Source organism: Carcharhinus amblyrhynchos, chromosome 5 (assembly GCF_965287045.1).
Source record: "Carcharhinus amblyrhynchos chromosome 5, sCarAmb.v2.hapA, whole genome shotgun sequence".
Classification (NCBI taxonomy): Eukaryota; Metazoa; Chordata; class Chondrichthyes; order Carcharhiniformes; family Carcharhinidae; genus Carcharhinus; species Carcharhinus amblyrhynchos.
The window spans coordinates 32,850,874-32,878,749 of NC_137328.1; the positions used below are offsets into that span (position 1 = coordinate 32,850,874).

The 27,876-nt window shown below is 42.3% G+C and overlaps 1 protein-coding gene across 1 annotated transcript in view; it reads left to right on the forward strand.

Annotated features, from left to right (window-relative positions):
• The first annotated feature begins 6,323 nt into the window (after positions 1–6,323).
• The window catches only part of noa1 (nitric oxide associated 1), a 29,568-nt gene continuing 8,015 nt past the window's right edge, over positions 6,324–27,876 (forward strand). The window contains exons 1-4 of the mRNA XM_080188586.1: positions 6,324–7,440; positions 11,970–12,134; positions 21,278–21,495; positions 24,256–24,387. Coding sequence (XP_080044712.1) covers positions 6,354–7,440; positions 11,970–12,134; positions 21,278–21,495; positions 24,256–24,387 — 1,602 coding nt within the window. The 5' untranslated portion in view covers positions 6,324–6,353. The remainder of the gene's footprint in view (positions 7,441–11,969; positions 12,135–21,277; positions 21,496–24,255; positions 24,388–27,876) is intronic.

Here is a 27,876-nt window from a genome sequence, read left to right on the forward strand (position 1 = left end):
CCATCATTCAATAATAGCTGATATTTTCTCATCCCCATAATCCATGAACCCCTTATTAATCCAGAATCTACCTATCTCTGACTTAAAGACACTCAATGGCCTGGCCTCCACATCCTTCTGTGGCAAAGAGTTCTACAGATTCTCTGGCTGAAGAAATTCCTCTTTATCTTTGCTTTAAAGGATCGTCCCTTTAGCCTGAGGTTGTGCCCTCTGCTTCTAGTTTTTATCTATTAGTGGAAACATCCTTTCCACATCCACGCTTTCCAGGCCTCATAGTATCCCGTAAGTTTCAATAAGATCCTCCCTCATCCTTCTAAACTCCAATGAGTGCAGATCCAGAATCCACAACCGTTCCTTATACAACAACCTCTTCATTCCAGGGGTCATTCTTGTGAACCTCCTCTGGACCCTTTCCAAGGCCAGCACATCCTTCCTTAGATATGGGGCCCAAAACTGTTCACAATACTTCAAATAGGATATGACCACAGCCTTGTGCAGCCTCAGAAGTACATCCCTGCGTTTGTATGTAGCCCTCTCCACATGAATGCTAACATTGCAATTGCCTTCCTAACTGCTGACTGAACCTGCACATTAATCTTAAAAGAGTTTTGAACAATGACTTCCAAGTCCCATTGTGTTTCTGATTTCCTAAATGTCTTCCCATTTAGAAAATAGTCTATGCCTCCATTCCTCCTTCCATGTGCATACCTCACACTTTTCCACGTTGTTTTCCATCTGCCACTTCTTTGCCCACTCTCCTAACCTGTCCAATTCCTTCTGCAGCCACTATGCCCCCCACCCCCGCTTTCTCAATGTTACCTGTCCCTCTACATATCTTTGTATCATCTGCAAATTTAGCAACAGTGCCTTCAGTCCTTCTTCCAAATCGTTAATGTATATTGTGAAAAGCTGTGGTCCCAACACCGATCCCTGAGGCACACCACTAGTCACCGGCTACCATCCTGAAAAAAACCCCTTTATCCCCACTCTCTACCTTCTGCCAGTCAACCAATCCTCTACCCAAGCCAGGATCTTACCCTTAACACCGTGAGCTCTTAACTTATTTAACAGTCTCCTATGCAGCACCTTGTCAAAGGCATTTTTGAAATCTAAATAAATCACGTCCACTGGTTTTCCTTTATCTAACTTCCCTGTTACCTCCTCAAAGAACTCTAACAGATTTGTCAGGCATGACCTCACCCTGACGAAGCTGCGCTGACTCCCAAGTTATCATGAACTCCCAAGTACTCCGCGATCTCATCTTTAATAATACACTCTAAAATCTTGCCAATGACCGAAGTCAGACTAATCAGTCCATAATTACCCATCTGCTGCCTCCCTACTTTCTCAAACAGTGATGTTACATCAACTACTTTCCAGTTCTTTGGGACCCTCTCTGCCTCCAGTGATTCCTGAAAGATCACCACCAATGCCTCCACAATTTCCTCAGCTATCTCTTTTAGAACCCTGGGGCATAGTACATCTGGTCCAGATTATTCATCCATCTTCAGATCTTTCAATTTCCCCAGAACCTTCTCCTTTGTGATGGCCACTACACTCAACTGTGTCCCCTGATGCTCCTGGAGCTCTGGCTTTCACTGTGAAGACTGATGCAAAGTAACTATTCAGTTCCTCTGCCATTGCTTTGTTTCCTACTATTACATCTCCAGCCTCATTTTCCAGTGGTTCAATGTCTATTTTTGCCTCTCTTATGTTTTATATATTGAAAAAACTCTTCCTATCGTCTTTTATGTTAGTAGCTAGCTTACACTTATATTTCATCTTCTCCCCCTTGTTGCTTTTTTAGTCACCCTCGGCTCACTTTTAAAGGCTTCCCAATCCTCTGGCTTCTCACTAATCCCCACCACTTTGTACATTTTTATATTGTCCTTAACTTCCCTCAGCTATGGAAACCTCATCCTCCCCTTCATCCTTGGGATGAATTTCTGTTGTGCCTCCCGAATAACTCAAAAGCTCCTGCCATTGCTGTTCCACTGTCTTCCCTGCTGGATGGGGTGGGGGGGAAATCAGGATGTTGAATTTGATGGTCAGCCATGATCAGAATGAATGGTGCAGGCTTGAAGGGATGAATGGCCTCCTCCTGCTTCTAGTTTCTATGTTTCTATGACCTGAACTGATAATACACAACCAGCCATCCTGCATGACAACATACATGCCATGAAGTCTGTAGATTCCAAATTGGCCTCATCAACCAATTTAGGACTCTGGAAAGACAATCATCCTCACAGGCGAGGGATAGCCAATAATTGTGTAATGAGGTAGTTTAATCTCACAGTAAGAGGTCCTATGGGAAAAGTGATCATGATGCACTTAAATTCCATATTGTGTTTGAGAGTTATCTGTGATGAAAGGCTGAGTAAACAGGATATTTTCATTTTCCACTGTTTAGAAGAACGAGAGGTAGTCTCATTGAAATATACAAGATCCCGAAGGTGCTTGACAGTGTAGACTCTTAGAGTCGTTTCCCCTGGCTGGGAAATTTAGAACACAAGGTCACAGTCTCAGGATGAGAGATCAATCATTTAAGATGGAGATGGGGAGAAATTTCTTCACCTAGAGGGTTTTGTACCTTTAGAATTCTCCAACCCAAATGGTTCCAGATGCTCCATCTTTGAATACATTTAAGACCGACGGAAACATATTTTGGTGTCTCAAAGAAGCAAGGGATAGGAAGCTGGGAGGAGGAGGGGGGAGGATGGAGCTGAGGCAGAAAATCAGCCATGTTCATAGTGAATTACAGAGCAGGTTTGAGGAGCCATATTGCCTACTCCTGCTCCCTGCATTAATTCTAAGTATCAAACCTACTGGCCTTCTTAACACCTCAAGCTCTCTAGCAAATGGATCCCAACAATAGCATTATATGTACAATCTACAGATTTCACTCCATTCACCAAGGTACTTTTACATCATATCCTTCCTCCACAATCTCTATCTCTACCAACAATAAGCATTAATGTTGCCGGAACTCCATCACTTCTGAGGTCCCCTCCAAAGCACATACCATCCTGACTTGGTCAAATACCACAACTCCTTGGTGAATCGGGATAAGACAGAGAGACTATTGGGATAACATGAAGAAACTTTGAGGTTCATCATGATAAGCTGGTGAGGCCATAAAGTGTATCGGAATAAGTCAGAGAGACAATGGGTTGTACTGGGATTAGCCAAAGAGACCATGACCCCTATATTGATAAACCGTTTAAGGTCCCAAGGACTTGGTGGTTGGCAGATGAAATCAAAGCTTCAGATTAAAAGTTAATTGCGAGATGATGACAGTCCCACATAAGGCAACATTGATAATGATCATATACAACTGTTATGCTGATATTGACAGAGGAATAGATAATGTCTAGAACACGAGGAAAAATTTCTCTGCTGTTTTTTGAGATAGACTATGGGATTGTTTACATCCAGCTGAGAGAGCAGATTGGATCTCATTTTATCTCATCTGAAAAATGATATCCCTGATAATTCAGGCTCCCTCAGTGCTACAGTGAAAACTAGATCATGTCCTCAAATTCTTGGATTAGGACTCAAACTTGTAGTCATCTGGCTTAAAGGCAAAGTATCTGACATCTAAGAAAAAGAGTTAAACAGACATACATAGATATTGGCACATCTTTCTGTCGCTCCCTCTTTCTGTCCAGTAAAGTTAACTGATATCGATATCTCTTGCACTTGTGAACCAGCTACATGGTAACGTGACTACACCTTTTCTGGAAACCAGACAGTGCTGTATGATCTTCTGATCATCAAAACACTTTCTGAAAATAAAATAAAATACTGTTGATGCTGGAAATCTGAAATAAAAGCAGGAAATAGCTAGAAAAACTCAGCATTTCTGTCAAAATTTGTAGAGAGAAAAACAGAATTATTTCAATTTGAATATGGCTTTAGAACTACAATTCTGAAAATGTTTATCCTTCCAAAATTTCTCAGAAACAGAAATTCTTAATGTCAAAAATAATGTTTCCCCATTTGATGTGGAGTTGTCACAATGCTGCTTGAATACTCTTCTTCATCACCTCCAATCCAAAACTGTGCGAGTTAAGGTGAATCAAGCATGATAAATTGTCCATTAGTGTCAGGGGGATTAGTGGGGTAAATATATGGGGTTGTGGGATGGGGCCTGGGTGGGATCGTTGTTGGTGCAGGCTCAGTGGGCCTAATAGCCTCCTTCTGCACTGTAGGGATTCTATGATACTAATTATCGATTTCTCTTCCAATCTCTCTGCATTTAAGTCTCTTAAGCCTTCCTTTTATCCTTCACCCAGGCAATCCAATCTCCATCACTTGCCTCACTGCATATCCTTTGTCAGTTGGTAACAGATGACAATAACATTTCAATCTCTTCTTGGCCACTATCTCCCATAATTTTAGACACACCCTAACGTGCCGGATGTTGTTGATGTTCCTACTCATTATGCTGAACATCCATCTCAGCATCCACACCTCATTAGTATCCAGTTGCCATTTGCCTCACTCCCAAATGCCTCTTAATCACTGATTCTGCGCAGCTTCGCCTCTCTCGCAGATGCTGACAGTTCCTTTCCCTCTATCCCAGATACTGACTATTCTGCTCCCACTTTCTCCCCCAGATACTGACTGCCAGTCCTCCCCTTTCATCCAGACATTCTGGATGTGTGCCCCAACTATTTGTTTTAAATTTATTCTTTCTGGGATATGGGTGCCAGCATGTGTTGCCCATTGCATACTGCCCTTGAACTGAGTGGCTTGTTAGGCTACTTCAGGAGGTAGTTAACCACATTGCTGTAGGTTCAAAGTCAAGTATAGGCCAGACCAGGTGAGGGTATTAGTGATAAAGGCAAAGTACTGTGGATACTGGAATCCAAAACAAAAACAGGAAATGCAGGAAAATCTCAGCAGGATGAAGGATCACCCTGACTCGAAACGTTGGCTTTATTTGAAACATTGGCTTTATTCTCTCTCCACAAATGCAGTCAGACTTGCTGAGAGATACCATCGTTTTCTTTTTTGAAGGGTATTAGTGGTGTACGGGTATTACCATACCAGCTGAGGTTATTCATGAAGGCCCACTATCTCAATCTTGCCCTTGCCTGAGATGTGGTGATCCTCAGGTTAAATTTCAGTTCTCCCCCTCAAAGGGAGGGGTGGGGGGAGAGAGGGGTTGGGGGGGGGGGGGGGTCAGGGAGGGGCTGGAGGGGGGTGGCAGAGGGAGGGGAGAAGAGAGGGTGGTCATCTGGAACTATGGCAAGACTACCTCTTTTACCTTATTAGTGATGCCAGATGGGCCTTTACGACAATCCAGCTTTCAATCTGAGATTTATGAATTGAATTTAAATTCCACCTTGGTGGAACCCATCTCCCTGGAGCATGAGGCTGGATTGGCCTGTGTATTACCGGTGGACTGACATTACCACTGTGGTGCCACCTCCCATTGGCACCCGCTTTTAACAAAAAAAACTCCATCTTTAAAGTTACAAAGCTAATGCTGAGAATGGACCAGGCAAACTCAAATCCATTCCTTGCTTGCTGCAAATTCAAAATCCAGTTCAAGGTCCCCATAAACGGGGCAAACAAGATCCAAGCTGAGGTGTTGTACCTCACCTTGAGCTTAATTTTAGCCAAAAGGCTGATACCCTTGTTTGTGCCTCCAGGTGCTCAGTTCACCGGCCGCTCATGACAATTAGAACTAGAACCAATTAAACTAAATTAAATAAACTGAAGGACATCCGGACGGCTCTCACTAACAATTCAGACAGCACAGCTTCAAGGAGCTGCTGCACTCCGAATAACTGACAGCAGGGGCTGCCGCTTGGCTACATGGGAGGAACACAGTAAGAAGTCTCACAAGACCAGGTTAAAGTCCAACACATTTATTTGATAGTAAACTCACAAGCTTTCGGGGTTTGCCCCTTCGTCAGGTGTGTCACATGGGAGGAAGGTCAGCGGCATTGTTATGGCCTCATGGGAGGAAGGGCAGCGGACGTATCGTTGCTTCATGGGAGGAAGGGCAGCGGACGTATCGTTGCTTCATGGGAGGAAGGGCAGCGGACGTATCGTTGCTTCATGGGAGGAAGGTCAGCGGCCGTGTTGTTGCTCATGGGAGGAAGGTCAGCGGCCGTGTTGTTGCTCATGGGAGAAAGGTCAGCGGCCGTGTTGTTGCTCATGGGAGGAAGGTCAGCGGACATATCATTACCTCATGGGAGGAAGGTCAGCGGACATATCATTGCCTCATGGGAGGAAGGTCAGCGGCCGTGTTGTTGCTCATGGGAGGAAGGTCAGCGGACATATCATTGCCTCATGGGAGGAAGGTCAGCGGCCATGTTGTTGCCCTCACCTGAGCGGGAATGGCACGCGCGGTTGTCAGTTGCTTTCTCCGCCGTGTTCTGTGCGCGAGCCGGCGGCCATGTTCCGGCCTAGCGCCTCGCAGGCGGCCGGCCACCTTGCACTACGCGGCGGTGGAGCCGGAGAGGCCGGAGGAGTTGGTCTTTATAGAATACGCTGACGAACTCGAGGAGGAAGCGGCGCTGGCGGGGGGGCTGCCACTGAGCAACAAGGCGGCGCTGAGAAACGATGCGGTCGGTCCGAAGACCTCTGCCTCGCACGGGGCTCTGCGCCGCCAGCTCTTGGCCCTGGAGGCGCTCCCGCAGGCCTCGGCAGCCGAGCCGCATGTGACCGACCTGGGCTTCCCGGCGCCCGAGCTGCCGTCCAGGAAGAAAGGGCGGGCGGGCCGGCGTCATGGACACCGGGTGTACGGCACGGCCGACCCCCTGGAGCCGGCCAGCAGTTACCCGTGCTCGGGCTGTGGTGCTCTCCTGCACTGTGTGGACCCGTCTCTGGCCGGTTACCTTCCGAGCGAGAAGTACAGGCAGCTGCTGCAGGCCGGGACCTTGCAGCGCTCTGTGTGTCAGCGCTGTTTCCTGCTCGTCCATCACCAAAAGGCGCTGGAGGTCCGGGTGCCTGAGGGCGAGTACCAGCGCCTGATGGGCCGAATTGCCCAGGAGCGGGCCCTGGTGCTTTACATGCTGGACCTGCTGGACCTGAGCGGCAGCTTCATCCCCGACCTGCGGCAGCTGGTGGGTGAACACAACACCGTCCTGGTGCTGGCCAACAAGATCGACCTGATCCCCGCCGACAGCCGCCACTACCTGAAGCGCCTCCGGCAACGGGTACTGGAGCACTGCGGCCAAGTCGGTATTTGCTCCGAGTACCGGGGCCGGGGAATCGTGCACCTGATCAGCGCCAAGACCGGCTACGGTATCGAAGAGCTCATCTCCTGCCTACAGAGCTCCTGGAGGTACAAGGGGGACGTGTATCTGGTCGGCCACACCAACGTGGGCAAGTCCACCCTCTTCAACACCCTCCTGGAGTCCGATTACTGTAAATCCAAAGCCCCTGATATCATCCAGAGAGCAACAATTTCCCGCTGGCCAGGTGAGTTCAGCAAGGTCCACAATACATGGTTGGGGTTTTCAGGGCTCTCGGTGCTCAATGCTTGATGTCTTCCGCCTCTAAATTGAGCATTGGTGGGTTCAAGTCCCCACTTCAATGATTTCAACATACAATCCAGCCTGACAAGTGTCAACTTTCTGATGAGATATTGAACTGGGACCATCTGTTGGCCATCTGAGGTCTGTATAAAAAATCTGGTTAAGCTGTTTGAAAGAAGTGCACAGTTTATTTCAGTATCTTGGCCAATAGTTATTTTTGATTCCATGAAAAACCTAGCACAAATTATTAGGTAATTGTCCCATCACTGTTTGTGGCAGTTTATGGGAACAGTGGTCTTTCACTGCATTGCATCTAGGACTGCACTTCAGAAATACTTGAACATTGATCTCCTAGAGACCAATGTCACTGGGCAGCACAGTGGTTAGCCCTGCTGCTTCACAGCTTCAGGGACCTGGGTTCGATTCACGACTTGGTTCACTGTCTGTGTGGAGTTTGCACATTCTCCTCATGTCTGCGTAGGTTTCCTCCGGGTGCACCAGTTTCCTCCCACAGTCCAAGGATGTGTGGGTTAGGTTGATTGGCTAAAAAAAATTGCCCTTCGCATCTCAGGATGCTTAGGTTAGAAGGATTAGTGGGTAAATATATGGGGGTAGGGGCTGGGTGGGATTGTGGTCAGTGTAGACTCAATGGGCCAAATGGCCTCTTTCTGCACTGTAGGGTTTCTATAATGATGACTTCTATGATTAACTGGTCCTTAAATTCTGTTGCCCATAAGATTCACATTTACAAGTTGTTTTTCTAATGTCTCAACGTTCAAATTGACTAGGGTTGTCTCCTCCACAATCTGTCAACCTGCACGTCAACAGTTGTTCCATTCACTAAGTAACTTTTCTTTAATTTTGAGCAATATAAATCCAATCAGAGCAAGTATTTCCCATTGAATGCAGTGTTTAGTTCAGCTAGTTTCATGCATTGATTCTCGCTGTCACATAAACAATGAGATTCCATCAAAAATCGATGAAACATAAAGAAAATAACACAAAGTTCAGAAATCTGTCTCTTTTGACTTTCAAGCCCCAATTTTAAGAAACGATTAGCTGATATCAAGCATATATTTCAAGAGCCCAGAGTTGATGAATAAGGAAAGGGAGGGAAGGGAAAAGTAAGTTGAATGTCTTGAACAAGCAAGATTACTTCTGAGCATCAAGTGCAATGTGGGAAGTTCAGAGCAACAAAGAAAATTACAGCACAGGAATAAGCCCTTCAGCCCTCCAAGCCTGCACCAACCATGCTGCCTGTCTGAACTAAAACCTCCTACCCTTCCAGAACCACATCCCTCTATTCTCACCCTATTTATATATTTGTCAAGACAGCCCTTAAAAGTCTGCTTCCACTACATCCCTTGTGCTAATGTTACCGATTCTTAATGGGATTTGAAAATTTTGAACTGCATTGTATGAAAACGACAACAGCTGAGGAAATGCAAAATCTAAATATTTTTGAAGTTTGGTTATGCAAGTGAAAACTCAATACAGATTTATAAAATCCCCACTCCTAAATAGTTATAATTAAATTATAACTTTGGCCCAACTTCCCCATGCCGCCCAGTTTTTACCACTAAGCTAGTCCCAATTTTCTGCATTTGGCCATATCCCTCTATATCCACCTTACCCATGTAACTGTCAATGCTTTTTAAAAGACAAAATTGTACCCACCTCTACTACTGCCTCTGGCAGCTCATTTCAGACATTCACTACCCTCTGAGTGAAAGAATTGCCTCTCTGGACTTTTTGTATCTCTCCCCTCTCACTTTAAACCTATGCCCTTTAGTTTTAGTCTCCCCATCTTTGGGAAAAGATGTTGACTATCTACCTTATCTATGCCCCTCATTATTTTACAGACCGCTATAAGAATACCTCTAAGTCTTCTGCACTCCAGGGAAGAAAGTCCCAGTCTATCCAGCCTTTTATAACTCAAACCATCAAATCCCAGTAGCATCCTAGTAAATCTGTTCTGTACTCTTTCTAGTTTAATAATATCCTTTCTATAATAGGCAGTATTGATCCTGTCACATTAAGAAAAAAATAGAAAGATAAAAAAGATGAGAGCAACAGAGAAGCTTTTTTGAATTATAGAATCTCTAAAGTGACAAACAGGCATTCAACCCATTGAGTCTTCACCAACTTTCTGGAAGAGCATCTTACCCAGTGTTAGTAGAGAATTTGCCGTACGTTAGAAATTTGGTGCACAGCACATTGTGCTGCAAGATTCTGCCTCTAGAGTCAGTTTTTAACTCATTATGAGACTAGTTAATGTTTTCTTCAGGTTAAGTGCTGATTTGTTATTTTGAAGGACTGTCCCCTTGGGAACGTAGAACTTCATAGAATAATAGATTTCATAGAATCCCTACAGTGCAGAAGAAGCCATTTGGCCCAAGGAATCTGCACTAATTCTTGACAGAGTATCTCATCCAGGTTCTTTCCCCTGTCCTGTAACCCTACACATTTACCATGGCTAATCCATATAACCTACACACAGGGCAATTTAACACAGTCAATCCACCTAACATGTTCATCTTTGGACTGAGACGAAATCAGAGCACCCGGAAGAAACATACACAGATAGAGGAAGAATGTCTATCTGGAGTTTGTACAATCGCCCAAGGCTGGAAATGAACTGGGGTCCCTGGAACTGTGAGGCAGCGTTGCTAAGCACTGTGCCACCATGCCATGGGAACAAGTGGCTTGAAGTTGTCTGCATTCAGTAAAAATGATGGCTGATCTGTGACCTAATCCCATCTTTCCATTGTTACCGTTTAGCCCTTAAAACCTTTTGATTATCAATCTGAGTTAACAATTGATCTACCATTAACTACCATTTGTGGAAGAAAGTTCTAAATCACCCTTCATAGCTTCGCTCCTGAAAGATGATAATCTGCTAATTTAGAACTCTATAAACTTTGGAATTTGGGTTTTAATCTTTTTAGAATTGCCCCTAACATTTCAGTAATCTGCGTTTTTATATCGACCTCTAGGTTTCTTTGGACTGCCATTATTTTTAATTTTGTACTATTTAGAAAATGCCTTTTTATGTTCAAGTTGGCTGACCTGGCACTCGCCTACGCTGAAGTCATTTGCCAAAGCTTTGTTCATTCACTTAATCCAGTCAGTGTTTATGCTGATTATAAAATTGATGATCTTTGCTCTTGCTTGTTATTTCTTCATCTAAGTTAATAAATGCAGTATAGTTGAGGCTCCAACATATTGCTGTGGGTCACCACTCATCATTCTGCCAATTTGCATACTTGTCCATTATCCATACTGTCTTCTACCAACTTCCTAACTAGGTTACCTAACTAAAATATCAGATGCATTCTGGGGATAGTCCACATAAATAATAACTATAGGCATTACCTTGTCTGCGACTTTAGTCACAATTTTTAAAAAATCAGTCAGGTTCGTTAAGCATGATCTATCATTTACAAATCTACGCTGACTCTAATTCTCAAGGTGGTTATAGATTGTAGCAAGCGATTAAGTCACTGGATTTTGGGTTTTCGTTAAAAATTATTGTTCATCCGTAGTTGCCAAAGGCCAGTTGAGAGTCGGCCACGTTGCTGTGATCTGGAGTCACGTATAGGCCAGACCAGATAAGGAGAGCAGATTTCCTCCCCTAAAGGACATTAGTGAACCAGATGTGTTTTTCCAACAACAGTCATCAGTAAATTCTTAATTTCAGATATTTTTATTAAATTCAAATTTCACCATTTGCCATGGCAGGGTTTCCAGGTCCTAGATGAGTTTCTGGATTAATATAGTCCCGTGATAGTACCCTGAGGCCATTCTCCCCCACCCACTTTCTGCTCTTCCTATCCCGTCACGTTTACCTCTGTGCAGAGGTGGGCAATTTTTCTAAGTGCGCATGCACAGTTTAGAGCTCTGATCGTTTCAGCTGCGCTAAGCCCCGCCCGTAGCGCGAATGGGACTGTTTTTTTTTAGGCTGAGTGCGCATGGGGGCACTGAAAGCAAATTTCTAAGTCGGATCTGCATTACGCCCAGATTCAGCACTTAGAATGAAAATGGTAAAATCGGACCCAGGGTCTAAGTTCTTGCCTACACCATGTCTCTCTACTGTCTTTGCCAAGATCTACCAGTTCCTTCTGCCAGACAAAAAAGCTACACATGTCAGTCTACCTTAAACTCTGTTAGCTCCTCCAGTCATTACGCTCACAATCTGTTCTTCTGACATTGCTACTTTGCTAATACCCTGTTTTGTAAGGTCTTGAAAACTTTTATCTTTTAATGTGCCTTGAACTTCCACCAATTGTACTTTTTTTACATTTGTTTTATTCGTTTGACTGGTGAAGCCTTTATCATGTAATGACATAGAAATGGAGGCTAGATTTTGCACACAGAATGGCTGGCACATTCACCTATGTGAGTGACTCTAGTACAAGTGCAAATCTTTTTGTTGGTGAAGTGCGTTTTTAGATTTTTTTTGTTGTTTCACAGGAACTACACTAAACCTCCTCAAATTTCCAGTTATAAACCCTACACCATACAGAATGTTTCAAAGATTAGAAAGACTGAAGGCTGATAAGTCACAGACTGAAGCTGATCTCAGTGAAGAAGAATTGACGCATCTTCACCGACTGAAGAAACAAGGCTACTTGATTGGTGAGCGTTTTATTGCTGGCAAATTGATCAAATGTATCAAAAGGACAATGCATGTTGTAGCTATAAAAAATACTTCCCAGTCAATGGTTCTGCTGACTCTCAACATCCATTGATTGAGGAAAACATTGACTTAGTCTCCAATTTGAAACACTGCCTTGATCTTTGTTCAGTGCAGTGCCAAATGTAAATGAGAATCTGAGAGGATAGAGGAAGAAGCAAAAACTATTAGATAACTTGTGCCACATCCAGAATGTTCACAATGGATGTTAGAGTCAGCTAAAATTGTTGTACATAATTAAAAATATAAATATTTTAATAAGGGAAACACATTTGAGGATTGCAATACTGTAATCCAAAGGGATAGTCAGTCATTACCATTTTAGAGAGTCATGCATTTAAAAAAAAAGGAAAGACTATTTTAAATCTTGAAATCTTTCAGCAATTACATTTTTCAATATTTGCGAACATTTTTGCTTCAGAATTATATGTTAATGAGAATAAGCTTCTAACCGTGAGTACCTGCATTATTTGCTGTTGAATTGGAATATATAGCAACTTTAAATATTCTGTGATTTATATTTTTCTATTTTCTCAATAGACCGACTATAACCCATTTCAAAAGTTAATGACATAGTGAAGGCCTTCTGTATAATTAGTAATTAACCTGCAAACATTTTAAAAACCATGCTTAATAGTCAACTTGGAAGTATTAAAGGCCAAAAACTACCTACTATCCTTTAAATGCTGGAAAAAGTAAGTTTCCTAGTTAAGATTTGTTTTAAAATGTAGTTCTTAGTTTGTAGGTTATGCTGACAAAGTAGCACCTTTTGCCATTCTTCCTCATCCTGAGGACATTGAGTTATAAGTAAGGCCAATGTTTTGGGGTTTTGGTATCATTTCTGAAGAATATTAGTGAAACAGTTGTGGCTTTCATCCAGCATCTCTCGTTACTAGATTTATTGAATTTACTTTCACAGCTTGTTATGCTGTGATTTCTTGAATTATTCATAGTGTTATCAGTAGTTCACCTCTCTAGCCCCCTGTCCAATGAAGTGAGTTTTGACATGGAGAAGTCAACAATTTTATTCTAAATATATTGTTACAATTTGGTTACAGACCAATAATTTCTTTTTAAAGTAGACAAAATTAGAAATTGCAGTTCTTCACTAAAAATAAAATCACAAGATTCCACGATTTTAAGGAAACAAATTTTTTTTACTTTGCAAGAGTCAACAAAACAATCAGTAATGTCTATTCTGTACTCTAAATTCCAACATTAACTTGAAGCGAACATGAATTAACAGGCAACCTATAATTGAGCATAAGCCACACACCAAATAGCAGACACAACCAAGACAGCTCAGCTAAATGTCAAAGATCTGAGTCCTTTGAACTTTATTTTTCCTTCATCCCTAGCTTACATCAGCTTTATTTCATCTGAGTCCCACGAATACAAGCCTTATCTGAAAGGTGGTCCATTCCAGAGCTCTGTCTGGTCTGCTCCCAGACTTAGTCTTTGTGTTTGCCTTTTCCAGCTATGCTGACTGTCCAGTCCATAGACTGCTACACACAATTGGCTGGGTTGCACTGCAGCTGTTAGTGTAGACATGCTTCCAGGTTCTTAGCTGCATTGCTGTCAACCATGGTTGCTACCACCTCCTTCTGAGATTGTTGCTCATGGAATTTTTTCATGCTCCAAAACTTCAGCTGTATCATGCACGAAACCACTGTCCACAGATTTTTCTGTGCCACAAACCTCAGCTGTGCTGAGCAGACAGCCATGGCTGTTCCCTCAAATCTTGTCTCATGATCCATTTTCATGACACTCACTGGGGCTCAGCCTCTGCCCAAGGTAGAGCTCGCCCCAAGGAGACAGGTACAAAATCTAAAAATAGAGGTTTTCCCTCTATTAATGGCAGTAAATGGATGGTTGTGTTGTCCTCTAGGTACTATACTAACATAGTATAGTATCATGTAGTGGGTGGGTGGTTTTACCCATTTGTTGGGAAAGGCTTTTCAAATTCCATCCAAACAAATTATTTCAATAAGGGATACACCATAGGTAGTTTTAATTTCACTTATACTTGAAATAAGCAAATATTTAACCATGAGAGTATGGCTGTGAGCCCTCTTACTCAAGTTTGGACATTGACGATTTACCATTCCCTTCTGTTCATGTAATCGGAGATGGAAAATTGTACAGAATGTAAAGAGTAAATATTCAAGCGAATGCTCAATGAATTAGAGAAGCGTTGATGACACAAATATACTGCCAAACAAGCAGGCTTCTAAAAGCAATAATCAACATTCTGTTCTTCGAGCTGAAAGTTTCAGATGGGAGGGAGTTTCTTGTCAAACCTGATTGCTGCTGAAATGGTAATGAATCATTTTCAGTTTTTGCTCTATTGTCCATCTCCCCCACTCAGTTCATCAAAATTCTCATTCTGCCATGCAAGAACTCTGGAAGTGAACCCACTCTCATCCTGCCGTAGCATATTGAAGCAGCAGCGAGTTGTTCCATTATGCTGCTAATTTGAATGGTGGTTCATTCTTCAAAGATTTGAGCATTATTGGTTCCATTGTTAACTCCTTCATGATACATGGCACACCTTTATAAACAGCTGGACATCAGCTGTCCCTCAATTCAGATTGACGTCTATCCAAAGTCACAGTTTCTGCTATGTGTCTTCGTTTGAGCAGGTTGATTCTCAACCGCAGATCTTTTGAATGTATAGGGCAGGACATCTCATGAGGTGATGGGATCCAGAGTGTAGAATTTCCATCCTTTTCTTTCCTTCCCTTCCCTGTCACTGCTCTGCCTCCTCATTAAGGCTTTGGGATTCAAAATGTGTTGTAGTTTGATTAACAGTTTTTTGCCATTCTGCAAGATTGGTAACAAGATCTCCCAAGCCATTAATGTCAATGTTGCCATGCTTCAGAAAGAGCTACTGAGTGCCTTTGAAGCATTTTCTCTGTTGTCCTATGGAATGGACAACAATTGAGAGTTGAAAGAACAAGACTGTTGGTGGTTTTGGGTCATCCAGACATGGTAGCAAAACCTGGAAAGTTGATTTTCAAGGAGGGTTACCTGAATCTTGTGGACCTGGCTTCAAGAAGGACACCAGACTTTATCTATTTCTCCCATTGAATCTGGAGCACATAGTAGAATAATTTCTGTAGTGCTCTTGCTGCACAATCCAGGTCTCACTGTAGTACAGGAGTGTGGTGACAACAACTTCTGTGTACACTAGGACCTTGGTTGACTTGTGGGGGTCTTTATCTAACTCTGTTTGCCATATTTTGTCAGAGGCTGATCTTGGAGCTCCTGGTCAATTATGGCCTTTTGTGAGAAGTGGCTGCAATAGTTCAGGAAGTGCATTTCCAATTCAGACTGTGTCCGTCAATATATATTGGAGATTGAATATTTGGCTGACCAGGTGTGGGTTAATACAAGTTTTACTTTAACAAAATTCAAGAACAGGATGAGTTTCCTGCAAATAGAAATGAAGCGATTGAAAGCAGCTTGCTTTCTATTCCAGAGAAGACAACACTGCAATCATCTGTAGACTATTTCATGTATTCCTATGGAGGTCAATTTAGTTTTGGCACGGGGGTGACCAAGGTTAGAATTTTCCATTTGAAATCTTTAATAATAACACCTGAGGGTAGTTTTGAGGTGAGTAACTACTGTTAGGTAAATTGTAAATAATGGAGGCTATTGCACAGATTTGCTTAATCTCAGGCTGCATTTAGATTTCCAACTTAAAGTTGCAATCCAATCACCATGAAGTATAAAGAATTGATGAAACTTCTTGGGCATCTAGATCTTTGAGGCACGACCTACAGACCGTTGCAATTTACTAAGGCAGATGTCAGTGAAGAATTCTTAGATTTGTCTGGCAACAAAGATCGTGACACAGGTTCCTCTGGAAGGTTTAAAGTCAGACTGACCCTCGAGTAGCATTTTCTCAGCCACAGGAGGCAGAGAATGTTAAGGTTTTCCTATTGTATATATATTAGCTTCCAGCGCATGATTTAGTTCATTTCTTGAAAATGGGTCCAATTGTTGAGTTCCTGAAATTTTTTCCTTCCAGATCGTAGGATGCGTGCATGAGTCTTGATGCGAACAAGAAACCATTTGCTTTCAATATGACATGAGCTAGTAATGCCAGAAAGGCCACGGGTTTTGTTGTTATTTCATCTCTTTGCTTGTTGCAGCTCTCCAATCAGGTACTTCATCCATAGATTCTATCTGATGGTGCCAGTGTGGATTCATGTTTGTGGAGCTGTTCTAAATGTTCTTTCCAGTGATGACTGGCATAATTATCCTTGAAGAGTAACACCCTCCCCTGAATAAAGGAGATTTTATCCATTTGACCTAGTGTCAGAGGTTTACAATAAGGAAACAGGCCCTTTAGCCCAACTTGTCCACGCTGCCCTTTTTTTAAAACCCCTAAGCTAATCTCAGTTGCCTGCATTTAGCCCATATCCTTCTATATCCATGATACCCACGTAACTATCTAAATGCTTCTTAAAAGATAAAATTGTACCTGCCTCTACTCCTACCTCTGGCAGCTTGTTCCAGACACTCACCACCCTCTGTGTGAAAAAATTGCCCCTCTGGAGCCTTTTGTATCTCTCCCCTTTCACCTTAAACCTATACCCTCTAGTTTTAGACTCTCCTGGCTTTGGTAAAAGATATTGACTATCTACCTTGTCGATGACTCTCATTATTTTATAGACCTGTATAAGGTCACCCCTCAGCCTCCTATGCTCCAGACAAAAAATCCCAGTTTATGCAGCCTCTCCTTATAACTCAGTCCATCATGTCCCAGTAGCATCCTAGCAAATCTTTTCTGCACTATTTCTAGTTTAATAATATCCTTTCTATAATAGGCTGACCAGAACTACACAGTATTCCAAGTGTGGTCTTACCAATATCTTATACAACTTCAACAAGACGTCCCAACTCCTGTATTCGATGTTCTGACCAATACAAGCTCCCTGTGTCCCCTAGATCTCTTGTTCTGTAACTCTCCCCAACGCCCTACCATTAACTGAGTAAGTCCTGCCCTGGTTCAATCTACAAAATGCACCACCTTGCATTTATTTAAATTAAACTCCATCTGCCATTCGTCAGCCCACTGGCCCAACTGGTCAAGATCGCGTTGCAATTGGAGATAACTTTCTTCACTGTCCACTATGCCACCAATCTTCGTGTCATCTGTAAACTTACTAACAATGCCCCCTATATTCTCATCCAAATCATTAATATAAATGTGACCAGCACTAATCCTTGAGGCACACTGTTGGTCACAGGCCTCCAGTTTGAAAAACAACTCTCTACAACCACCCTCTGGCTTCTGTGAAGAAGCCAACTTTGTATCCATTTAGATATCTCACCCTAGATCCCGTGTAATTTAACTTTCTGCAACAACCTACCATGTGGTACCTTGTCAAAGGTTTTGCTAAAGTAAAGTATAATTGATAGACATCTGTCTATTAATAGCCTTGGGATGTTGGAATGCTGTCTTCTGGAGTAGGACTTTGGGTTTTTTGTTCTGAGGGCTTGTATTTGAGCATTTTTTCATCAAACCAGTCTTGATCATGACGATGCTTGAACCCAATGGTCTGGATACAGGAGTATAGTAGAGCAAACTTTATTTGATTCCACTGTTCTGGAATTGAGTTGAATGTGTGCAGATTTTCCAGATTGGTCATGAGCTGCACTTGGAATTCCTGTCTTCAGTCAGGCTGTTTAAAGCCAAGACATTGATCTTCTGTCTCTTGGACTGTTGGGCCTTGTAATGTCTTAGTGCAAAGCGGATGCGTGGATAGAGGATTGGCTGTCTAATAGGAAGCAGAGAGTTGGTATCAATGGGTGCTATTCTGGTTGGCGGTTGGTGACTAGTGGAGTACCGCAGGGATCGGTGCTGGGGCCTCAACTATTTACCATTATATAGATGATCTGGAGGAGGGGGCTGAGTGTAGGGTGATGAAATTTGCTGATGACACAAAGATGAGTGGAAAAGCAAATTGCATGGAGGGTGTGGAAAGTTTGCAGAGGGATCTGGATAGGCTAAGCGAGTGGGCGAGGACCTGGCAGATGGAGTATAATGTTAGCAAGTGTGAGGTATCCACTTTGGCAGAAATAATAGTAGGAGGGATTATTATTTAAAAGGCGAAAAGCTGCAGCATGCTACGGTGCAGAGGGACCTGGGGGCCCTTGTGCACGAGTCGCAAAAACCCAGTCTGCAGGTGCAGCAGGTGATCAAGAAGGCAAATGGAATGCTGGCCTTTATAGCGAGGGGGATAGAATATAAAAGTAGGGAGATCTTGCTGCAACTGTACAGGGCACTGGTGAGGCTGCTGCTGGAGTACTGTGTGCAGTTTTGGTCGCTGCACTTGCGCAAGGATATGTTGGCCTTGGAGGGAGTGCAGTGGAGGTTCACTAGGCTGATACCGGAGATGAGGGGGTTGGACTATGAAGAGAGACTAAATAGACTGGGTCTATACTCGTTGGAGTTTAGAAGGATGAGGGGGGGATCTTATAGAGACGTATAAGATAATGAAGGGGGTGGATAGGGTAGAGATAGAGAGATTCTTCCTGCTTAGAAAGGAATAGCAGGACTAGAGGGCACAGCCTCAAGATAAGGGGGGGGATGCAGTTTAGATCAGAGTTGAGAAGGAACTTCTTCACTCAAAGGGTGGTGAATCTCTGGAACTCTCTGCCTGTTGAAGTGGTGGAGGCTACCTCGCTAAATATATTTGTCAGGGTAGATAGGTTTTTGATAGACAAGGGAATTAAGGGTTATGGGGAGAAAGTGGAACTGAGCCACTTCAGATCAGCCATGATCTTATTGAATGGCAGGGCAGGCTCGAAGGGCTAGATGGCCTACTCCTGCTCCTATTTCTTATGTTCTTATGGATGTCCATCATCAGTCAAACAAATTGATCTGTTCAGCCATCATCAGTCCCCTAATGGATTGAGTGATATAGATGTCACTTAGATCTTTGAACTAAACAGTGACTTGATCTAGGATGTGCCAATGCTGTTATCTAGGATGCATTCATGTGGTTTTGCACTTTTCCTTCTGGCGCAGGGTTTTCGTTACAGTGGAGCCAAATGGAGCATGTTTTGTCAGCATGAGGACACCATTTGTGTTGGCTTGTCCCACCCTGTTTTTTCCCAATAGTTCTCACTTAAGACATTAAAGTTCCCCAGAAGGATGATAATTTCTTCTTATGGGATGGCAATGAGGACTTCTTTAAAGTCAGAACAAGACTTTTCTTTACCTTCATTGGAGTCGAGTGTCGCAGTATAAGCACTGATAACATTGGCATAATTGTTATGGCTGAACTGGAGATGATGTCATGAGTCTTCAATTTTTACAATTGAGAAGCTTTGGCATTGCAACCATGATCCTATTCTGGATGGCAAAACCAATTCCATGAGAGATACTATCAGTCGTTTCTTTTCCAGTAGGTGTATCCTCTGTTTGCTTCATCTGTTTCTCCCCAGGAGACAGGTCTCACTCAGCAGTCAGCTTGGAATCTTGATAGATAATGTGGTACGTTTGAGACAGTGACTCGTAACAATCATCCATGAATGTTGTAACATTGAGTTTTCTTCGACCGCAATGATGGTCACCTCACTGGGTTTGGTTCTCCAGCCAAAGAGAACGGAACAGCCCTATTTTACGGCACTCCTTTTTCCAGCCCCCTTCCCTATTTGGGGTCAGCATAGGGAATTCTGAAGAGGACTATGCAGTCATGGGTGCTGCTGCCCAAAGGCACCTCTGTCCCAACGCATCCAACCAGGTTCATAGCCCTTTCCCTGTCACCACTCCTTTATTGCTGCGGGACCTGGTGGGCATATCCTGGCAGAAGCCTGCTCATCCCTTCATTTATTGTGGTGACTTTAGGGTGTCATCATTGTACATGTGTTCCTGACGAGCTGGTGGTCAGATTTTGATGACATGTTGGCTCTGCATTCTTTTTCCACCTTCACAGCTGCTGTGGCTTACTTTATTTATCCTGCCTTTGAGAACGTTTTAGACTGCACTTTGGCACCACTTCCCCCTTGCTGCAATGGCTGTCCCCACTAGAAGCAAAAAGCCCCCGATGGCATCACTCAAAGAATTGTTGAAACACACAAACTTCTCTACGTTAGGGTGGCAATTCACAGAAGTCAAATCTGGTAATGTGCATTAAGTTGAAATTTGTCATGCGATGAAATTTGAAGAAACCTGAGCAAGAAATGACTTTACCACATTGAGTAATTGAGTGGTTGCTTCTTCTACCAATAGCATTCTTGCTAAAAGTAGCAGAATTACAGTTACAATTTGTTATGCTTGCCTTTTGGATTGTCTCAGTGCATCTTTGACAAATATTTCATTGGGCAATCATGTATCAAAACAGCCCTGCACAAATTGGTGAATAATTCAGATTGCTGTTTACACCACAGTTGAATTAAAAATATAATTTGCATAAAATTATGAATCTTAATGTCAGCAAAACAATAGATATAAATGATTGACAAGAGAGCCAGGAGTTATGGGGACAAGCTAGAAAATTAGTACGGTCACAATCAGGTTAGTAATTTTGAATAGTGGATAGGCTGAATGACCTACTGCTTGGTTTGGCAGACTTGTACGAGCTTTCTAATATAACCTCGGCATCATTGAATCTTTTGTCTCACCTGCACAGCAATTACTTTTAATGAACCTTTCACACCTGTGTCACTGCTTGTTCTTCAGCTGGAATTTAGAGTCTGTCGCCTTCTAATGTCGGTATTCAGTGCTTTCCTTATGTATTTGCAGATTCTTTTTCTTTTCTGTATTCAATTTTTTCAATGTTGCTATCCATTTATTAGTGACTCAGCTTTATAACTATTTGTTCTGAGCAGATTCCAGGTTGTTGCACTCATGTTTCCTCTATGTAGGAGTCTTCTCAATTGTTCTAATTCTATTTAAAAAGTTCATATTTCATTTTTTAATTCTGATGTATATTTGAAATATAATTGATTTCTTCCCTCCATAGATGCTGACTTGATGTGTTTCCAACACTTACCACTTCTGCAGATGCTGGCAGACTGAAAGTTATTTGCTTCCTTGATTATTAAATTTTTCTGTGGTATTTAGGTAGAGTTGGAAGAACATTTCGTAACTCTCAAGTGAGTGGACAACGAAACAAAAAGATAATTGAATGGAATCCAGAGAAACTCTCCCTGAGTGCAGAACCTGAAGATGTTAATCAAGAAAATGTTTCAAACTCCAAAGAAGTGGTGGAATTCACATACAATGAACTGAAAGATGCCCACTGGTTTTATGACACACCCGGCATCTTAAAGCAGGACTGTGTAAGTCAACAGTGCATTGTAAGTTATGAATTGAGAACTGAAGTTCTGTATTTATGCTCCAAGCATTTGCCATGCAAAAATGCTAAACCTATTTGTCTTAAGAGTCTGCATAAAAAAACCAAAACAAGAAAAGATGAGTAATGTCAGGATGCTGTATCCTGAACAGTAATAATTAGTTCTTGGGCACCTTTTCAATTTTGGATAACTTTGTCCTGAACACAACTGTGCTTTCTTTGGAGTTGGGCTGACTGGTTGAGGGAAAGGAAGAACCCATATCTTTGAAATATTAAGGGCTGCCTTGCACTGACATTAGTCAGAAGTTTAGAAATAAGTGACCTAACCACTCTTGATTAGAAAATTATTTGAGCTGTAAAAAAATAAAGAAAGCTTCTTGGTGCTTGATTGGAAAAAGCAGCAGAAAGAATATCAATACCATTTGCCTCAAAAGCAGGGGCAACTATGTTGTTCCGGTGCCAGAATCCAGAATAACCTTGCTTTCACCAGTGGTGGATTTCCTTAATTTATACTAGTTACTATTCTGAGTTAGCAATTCTTTGTTCTAAATAAAGCACAAGACCCAGTATATTTGCTGCAGAAAATAAACAAACGTGCATTTTTTAAAATGGTTCTACAAGTGGCAGTTTAGCTGTAGTGCACCAGAGACTTGGATAACATTGTTTTTGTAATCCCTGATTTCTGCTGGTGTGGGAAACATAGCTGCATTACTGAGCTACAAAAGGAACTTGGAAGCAAGAGAAGCAGTGCTTAAGTTTATTGCTGTATAAGGCTTCGGCGTGCCCAAATTATATAAGACCGTAGGACATAGGAGCAGAATTAGGCCACTTGGCCCATTGAGTCTGCTCTGCCATTCAATCATAGCTGATGTTTTTCCCATCCCCATTCTCCTGCCTTTTAATCATAACCCTGAGCCCCTTATTAATCAAGAGCCTGTCCATATCTGCCTCAAAGACACTCAATGACCTGGCCTCTACAGCCTTTTGTGGCAAAGAGTTCCACAGATTCACCACTCTGGCTGAAGAAATTCCTCCTCATCTTTGTTTTAAAGAATTGTCCCTTTAGTCTTAGGTTGTGCCCTCAGGTTCTAGTTTTTTCCTACTAGTGGAAACATCCTCTCCATGTCCACCCTATCCAGGCATTGCAGATCATGCAAGTTTCAATATGATCCTCACACATCCTTCTAAACAAGTACGGAACCAGAATATTCAACCATTCCTCGTATGACAAGCTCTTCATTCCAGGGATCGTTCTTGTGGACTTCCTCTGGACCGTTTCCAAGGCCAGCACATCCTTCCTTAGATATAGGGCCCAAAACTGCTCTCAATACTGCATATTGGTTCTGACCAGAGCCTTGTACAGCCTCAGAAGTACATCCCTGCTCTTGTATTCTAGCCTTCTCGGCATGAATGCTAACGTTGCATTTGCCTTCCTAACTGCAAACTGAACCTGAACATTAACTTTAAGAGAATTTGAACAAGGGCCCTCATGTAAATTATTTAGCCGCTAACAACATAGTGTCGTGCTTTGTTTAGCTTACACTTTCATTTTGCCTTTCTCAATGTTGTGTTGGATGTAAATGCAGAAACTTGAACATGGCCCAAGATTATGGTTCATGATTATCAATCATGGTGGTGTGAAGAAGTTGGGAAATGAGTGGGAAAGAGGAGAAATGTGCATAAAGGAGACCACTTGACATTAGGGGAAAATGTGTTCGCGTGTTTACAAATGTTCTTGATGCTTGTAGTGTCTTTTTCTTAACATTATGAAAGAAAATTGATTGCATTCATATAGCTCTGTTCAAGTCCTCGAGGTCCTAAAGTAATTCATAGTAAACTCCACAATGTCGATGTGATTCTACAAAAGACAAGATCCTTCAAACAGCCAGTTTAATTGACCATAGTCTGATTTGGTGGTGATGGTTGAGGGAATGTGTATTGGCCGGTTCACAGAATTTCTGGCTGCTCATTGAATAGTGTCTTGTGACCTTTTGCTTCCAGTAGAACAGAGAGACCAAAATCCATTTCAGCATCAACTGTGAAAGGCAAAAACCTTTGCCAGTGCGGTACTCTTTTAAGCTTGTTATATGAGCTATGATTAGAGCTAATTGCTGTATAAGTAGTTTAATGTGAATGTGAGCTTCCAATGAAATGCGAAGTTTTGACTACATTTTTCATCAGAATCCATTTGAACCATTTGCTAGTTTCTGAGATTTGGGGGCGGGGGGGTGGGGTTGGTCAACTTGTGGCCTTGGGAACATATGATTTGTAAGCCCATGCAATTCAGTCCTCAGGTAATTCTATTCATTTGTTCAGTAAGGATTTGGAAAAGGCTATTATTGACACTGCATTCTCATTGATGGATAAATCTGCAATTTGAATGCTAGGGTCTGTTGGTATCAATAACTTCATTGTTGACTTTACCTTTGCATAGTGCTGTAAAGCTCCCAGGACTATCCAATGCTTAAGAGAAAAACCATGCCTTCACATTTATTAAATCAATCTCTGAAATATTTTAGCTGTGGGGGAATATTGTTTTCATGCCTTTCTTTGGATAAAGTAGTTGAACTAATTGAAACAAATCATGAATTATTTATTCTAGATGCAATGTTTTAATTTATTTTAAGCAGTAGAAATACATAAACAGATTAACTTGCAAGCAGCTTGGTAGTGAGATCCACAAGAATGCTTGTCTTTGAAATGAACCTTCTCTAATTCCCTCATATAACTCTTATATATTTTGCAGATTTTAAATCTACTTACAGATCAAGAACTGAAGGCTGTGATACCATTAACAGGAATCATCCCCCGGACATATGTGCTACAGCCAGGAATGGTGTTGTTTTTGGGTGCTCTAGGGCGCATAGACTTTCTGAAGGTAAATATCTTGAAATTAACAACTTGTATTTAAAAAGCACCTTTTAAAGAAATAAAGTATGTGTGAACATAGGAAGCCACTTCAGCTGTGTTGGTCTCAATGTTGTCACAAATACAAAGGTCCTATGACCATGTTTTATGGCTATCGCTTTAAGGTAAAATGGAGGCATGATGGGGGTCAAGTAACTGGTTCTGAATGCTGCCTGATAACATTTGGGTGGCTTGATTGTTAAAGGAAGGCCAAGATTGTTTGACTGGGACTAAGATGCAAGGTATTCACACCTGTAGGTAGTGGTAAGAGCATTTGTGCTGACTGTTTGTAGACTGCTACTCTCCATATCTGACAGGAAGGTGTTAGGAATGTCAGCTTCTATAAACAGTTATACTTTAAACTGTCTATTTCATTTCAAGGTAGAATAGAATTTGGGGACCTGGAACAAAGGCTGTGATTCATATTACCGTGGGCATGGACTTTAAGAAGGGAAAAGGCCACAGGAGGTAGTATTGGTTAACATTGTTTTCTTAAATCCCTGAGCCTTCAGGAACATCTGCTCAGACGAAGATGATTGCAACAGACATCTCAGATGTTGAAAGATGCCCTCATAAGAACAGGATATGGCTCTCGACTCATCAGTCGACAGTTCCGACGCACCACAGTGAAAAACCGCACCAACCTCCTCAGAAGACAAACACGGGACACGGTGGACAGAGTACTGTTTGTCGTCCAGTACTTCCCTGGAGCGGAGAAGCTACGACATCTACACCGGAGCCTTCAACATGTCATTGATGAAAACAAACATTTTGCCAAGGCAATCCCCACACCCCCATTTCTTGCCTTCAAACAACCTCAAATAGACCATTGTCTGCAACAAATTACCCAGCCTTCAGGAGAATAGTGACCACAACACCACACAACCCTGCCACAGCAACCTGTGCAAGGCATGCCAGATCATCGACATGGATGCCATCATCTCACGTGAGAACACCATCCACCAGGCACACAGTACATAATCTTGCAACTCGGCCAATGTTGTCTACCTGATACGTTGCAGGAAAGGATGTCCTGAGGCATGGTACGTTGGAGAGACCATGCAGACGCTACGACAACGGATGAATGAACGACACTCAACAGTCACCAGGCAAGATTGTTCTCTCAATGTTGGGGAAACTTCAGTGGTCACGGGCATTCGGCCTCTGATCTTCAGATAAGCGTTCTCCAAGGCGGCCTTCATGACACAGGACAGTGCAGCGTCGCTGAGCAGAGACTGATAGCCAAGTTCACACACGAGGATGGCCTCAACTGGGATCTTGGGTTCATGTCACACTACCTGTAACCCCCACGACTTGCCTGGACTTGCAAAATCTCACTAACTGTCCTGTCTGGAGACAATACACATCTATCTAATCTGCGTTTAATGCTCTCTCCACTCACATCTGTACCTTTGAGACTTGATTACCAGTGAAGACTCGCATTCCAATCATTATTTTGTAAATTGAGTTTGTGTTTTTATATGCCCTGTTTGTGAATAGAACTCCCACTCACCTGACGAAGGGGCAACAAGTGCTCCGAAAGCTAGTGGCTTTAAACCTGATGGACTTGAACCTGGTGTTGTGAGACTTCTTACTGCTTTCAGGAACAGGTCTGTGTGAATCTGAGCCAGAGAGAGAGAGGCAGCCAGTCTCTATTCATCATGCAGAATGCAGATGGAAGTTCACATGTGGATTGAAGTTCATGAGAGTTTAAATGAGACTAGAAGATCCGTCTAGCTTTGGGTAGAGGAAGGTAACGCTCAGCATGAAAGTCACTTCAGGATTAAAAGTTACCCAACAGATAAAGGAAAAGGGAGGCTTTTGGACTGGTTCCTGGAGGACAATGTGCCATCAGGGACCGAGTAAAGGATTTTGAGTCATTTTAAAAGTTAAGTGGGGGATCTTTGTTGTTGTTGAGTATTGAGTATAGAGTATAAGTTGCCTACTGAAAGTGTTTAATTAATGATTTCAGTTCGTTTGTTACAAAAGTCTTAAAATTTGAAATCCTCTGTGATCCTTCTAGTTAGTTATTGGAAATTTCAGACATCTTTCTAAAAGTTAATTTTCTCTACAGGGATCGTATAAACATCCCTGAAATAATCCTCATGATTTCCCAGAGATGGATATCTTTCATGTTTCTCTGTAGCTCCTAAGCAAGGTTGAGCTGCAGTACTCTGCTCTGCTTCCCCAAGTGGTACCTGTCAGCTTGCATACAAGATTCATTCCCATCTTGACTTTGGATCTGATATTCTGGAGATGTCAGTGTGTGCTCAGGAGTGATGCCAAAATATTTTTGAATGGCTGAAACAACAGTTTTTACAGTGTTTGGACAAAGTCTCCATTTTCTGGAGGAGGCTTCCAGAGAAGTTAAATCTTCGGTAGATGTTTTCTTGATGTTCTGAAGTTCTTTAGTCTGGAAAAACAAGACCAAGTTGTAGCCTATATGAGGAGCCATGATTTTATTGCAGGAAAGTCACTGGTATATATATTGAAGAGAGCCAGTGTAATTACCAATCTCTGTGGGAGCTATGTCCACAAGGAAAACATCATCTGAGCACCAGCTGACACCCAATGAGACACTCCCATTAACAGAGACCCTCAAAGAAGAACATGTGCAGTCATCTGAAATCCTCGACCCAACTGGAATATATTCCATACTCTACACACTGATGACAATCCCATCTTTCAATGGTGCACCTCCTGGTTGACTCCCAAACCTCATTAAGCGCAACCAAGTAACTGACCTGAGTGGTTAAGTCCCAAGTTTCAACTTTCCATTGAAAATCTGGATCCTCAACTGCTTATAAATGGACCAGGGAAAATGTGCCCACTTGCTCCACAATTGAAATGTGAGGAATTGCAATTGTGGCATTCATGTCAATCCACCCCATATTCTGAACTTCTGCCCTGAGATCTCCATTTCTGAGAAAAGCATCAGCTGAAGCTATTGAATGGATTATTAACCTGAGTATCAAACTGTAACTATTTCCCCACTCATGCGGACTTTAAAAAGTAGCAAGACACAAACAAGATCCAGAAGCTGATTTCAACACATTTATAGCATCAGAGTTATTTGTAATATTTTCAATTCTGGTTCAGAATAGTGCTGGAAATGTTTCTTGGAGAAGATGAAAATTGAAACTAATATTTGATACTTGTGCTGCACTAAACTTTTGAATTTAATTTCTAAATATAAATGGCAGTCACGATTATGGAGCTGAAAGAGCAATTTAATTTTACGTCAAATAGTATTAGTGATAGTTCCTATCATAGAAGTAGCAAAGAGTGTTCTCCTTGTCATAATGCTTTAAATGATTAATCGGGGAAATGGAATAGAGATGAAACAACCGCACTTCACATTTGGTACATTTTAGCCCAACGAAAGTGCACTTTGTTCTGAGGAAGGGCAGACACCTGAAATCCAAGACATTGTTTCTCTTGACAGATACTGCTTGAAAGT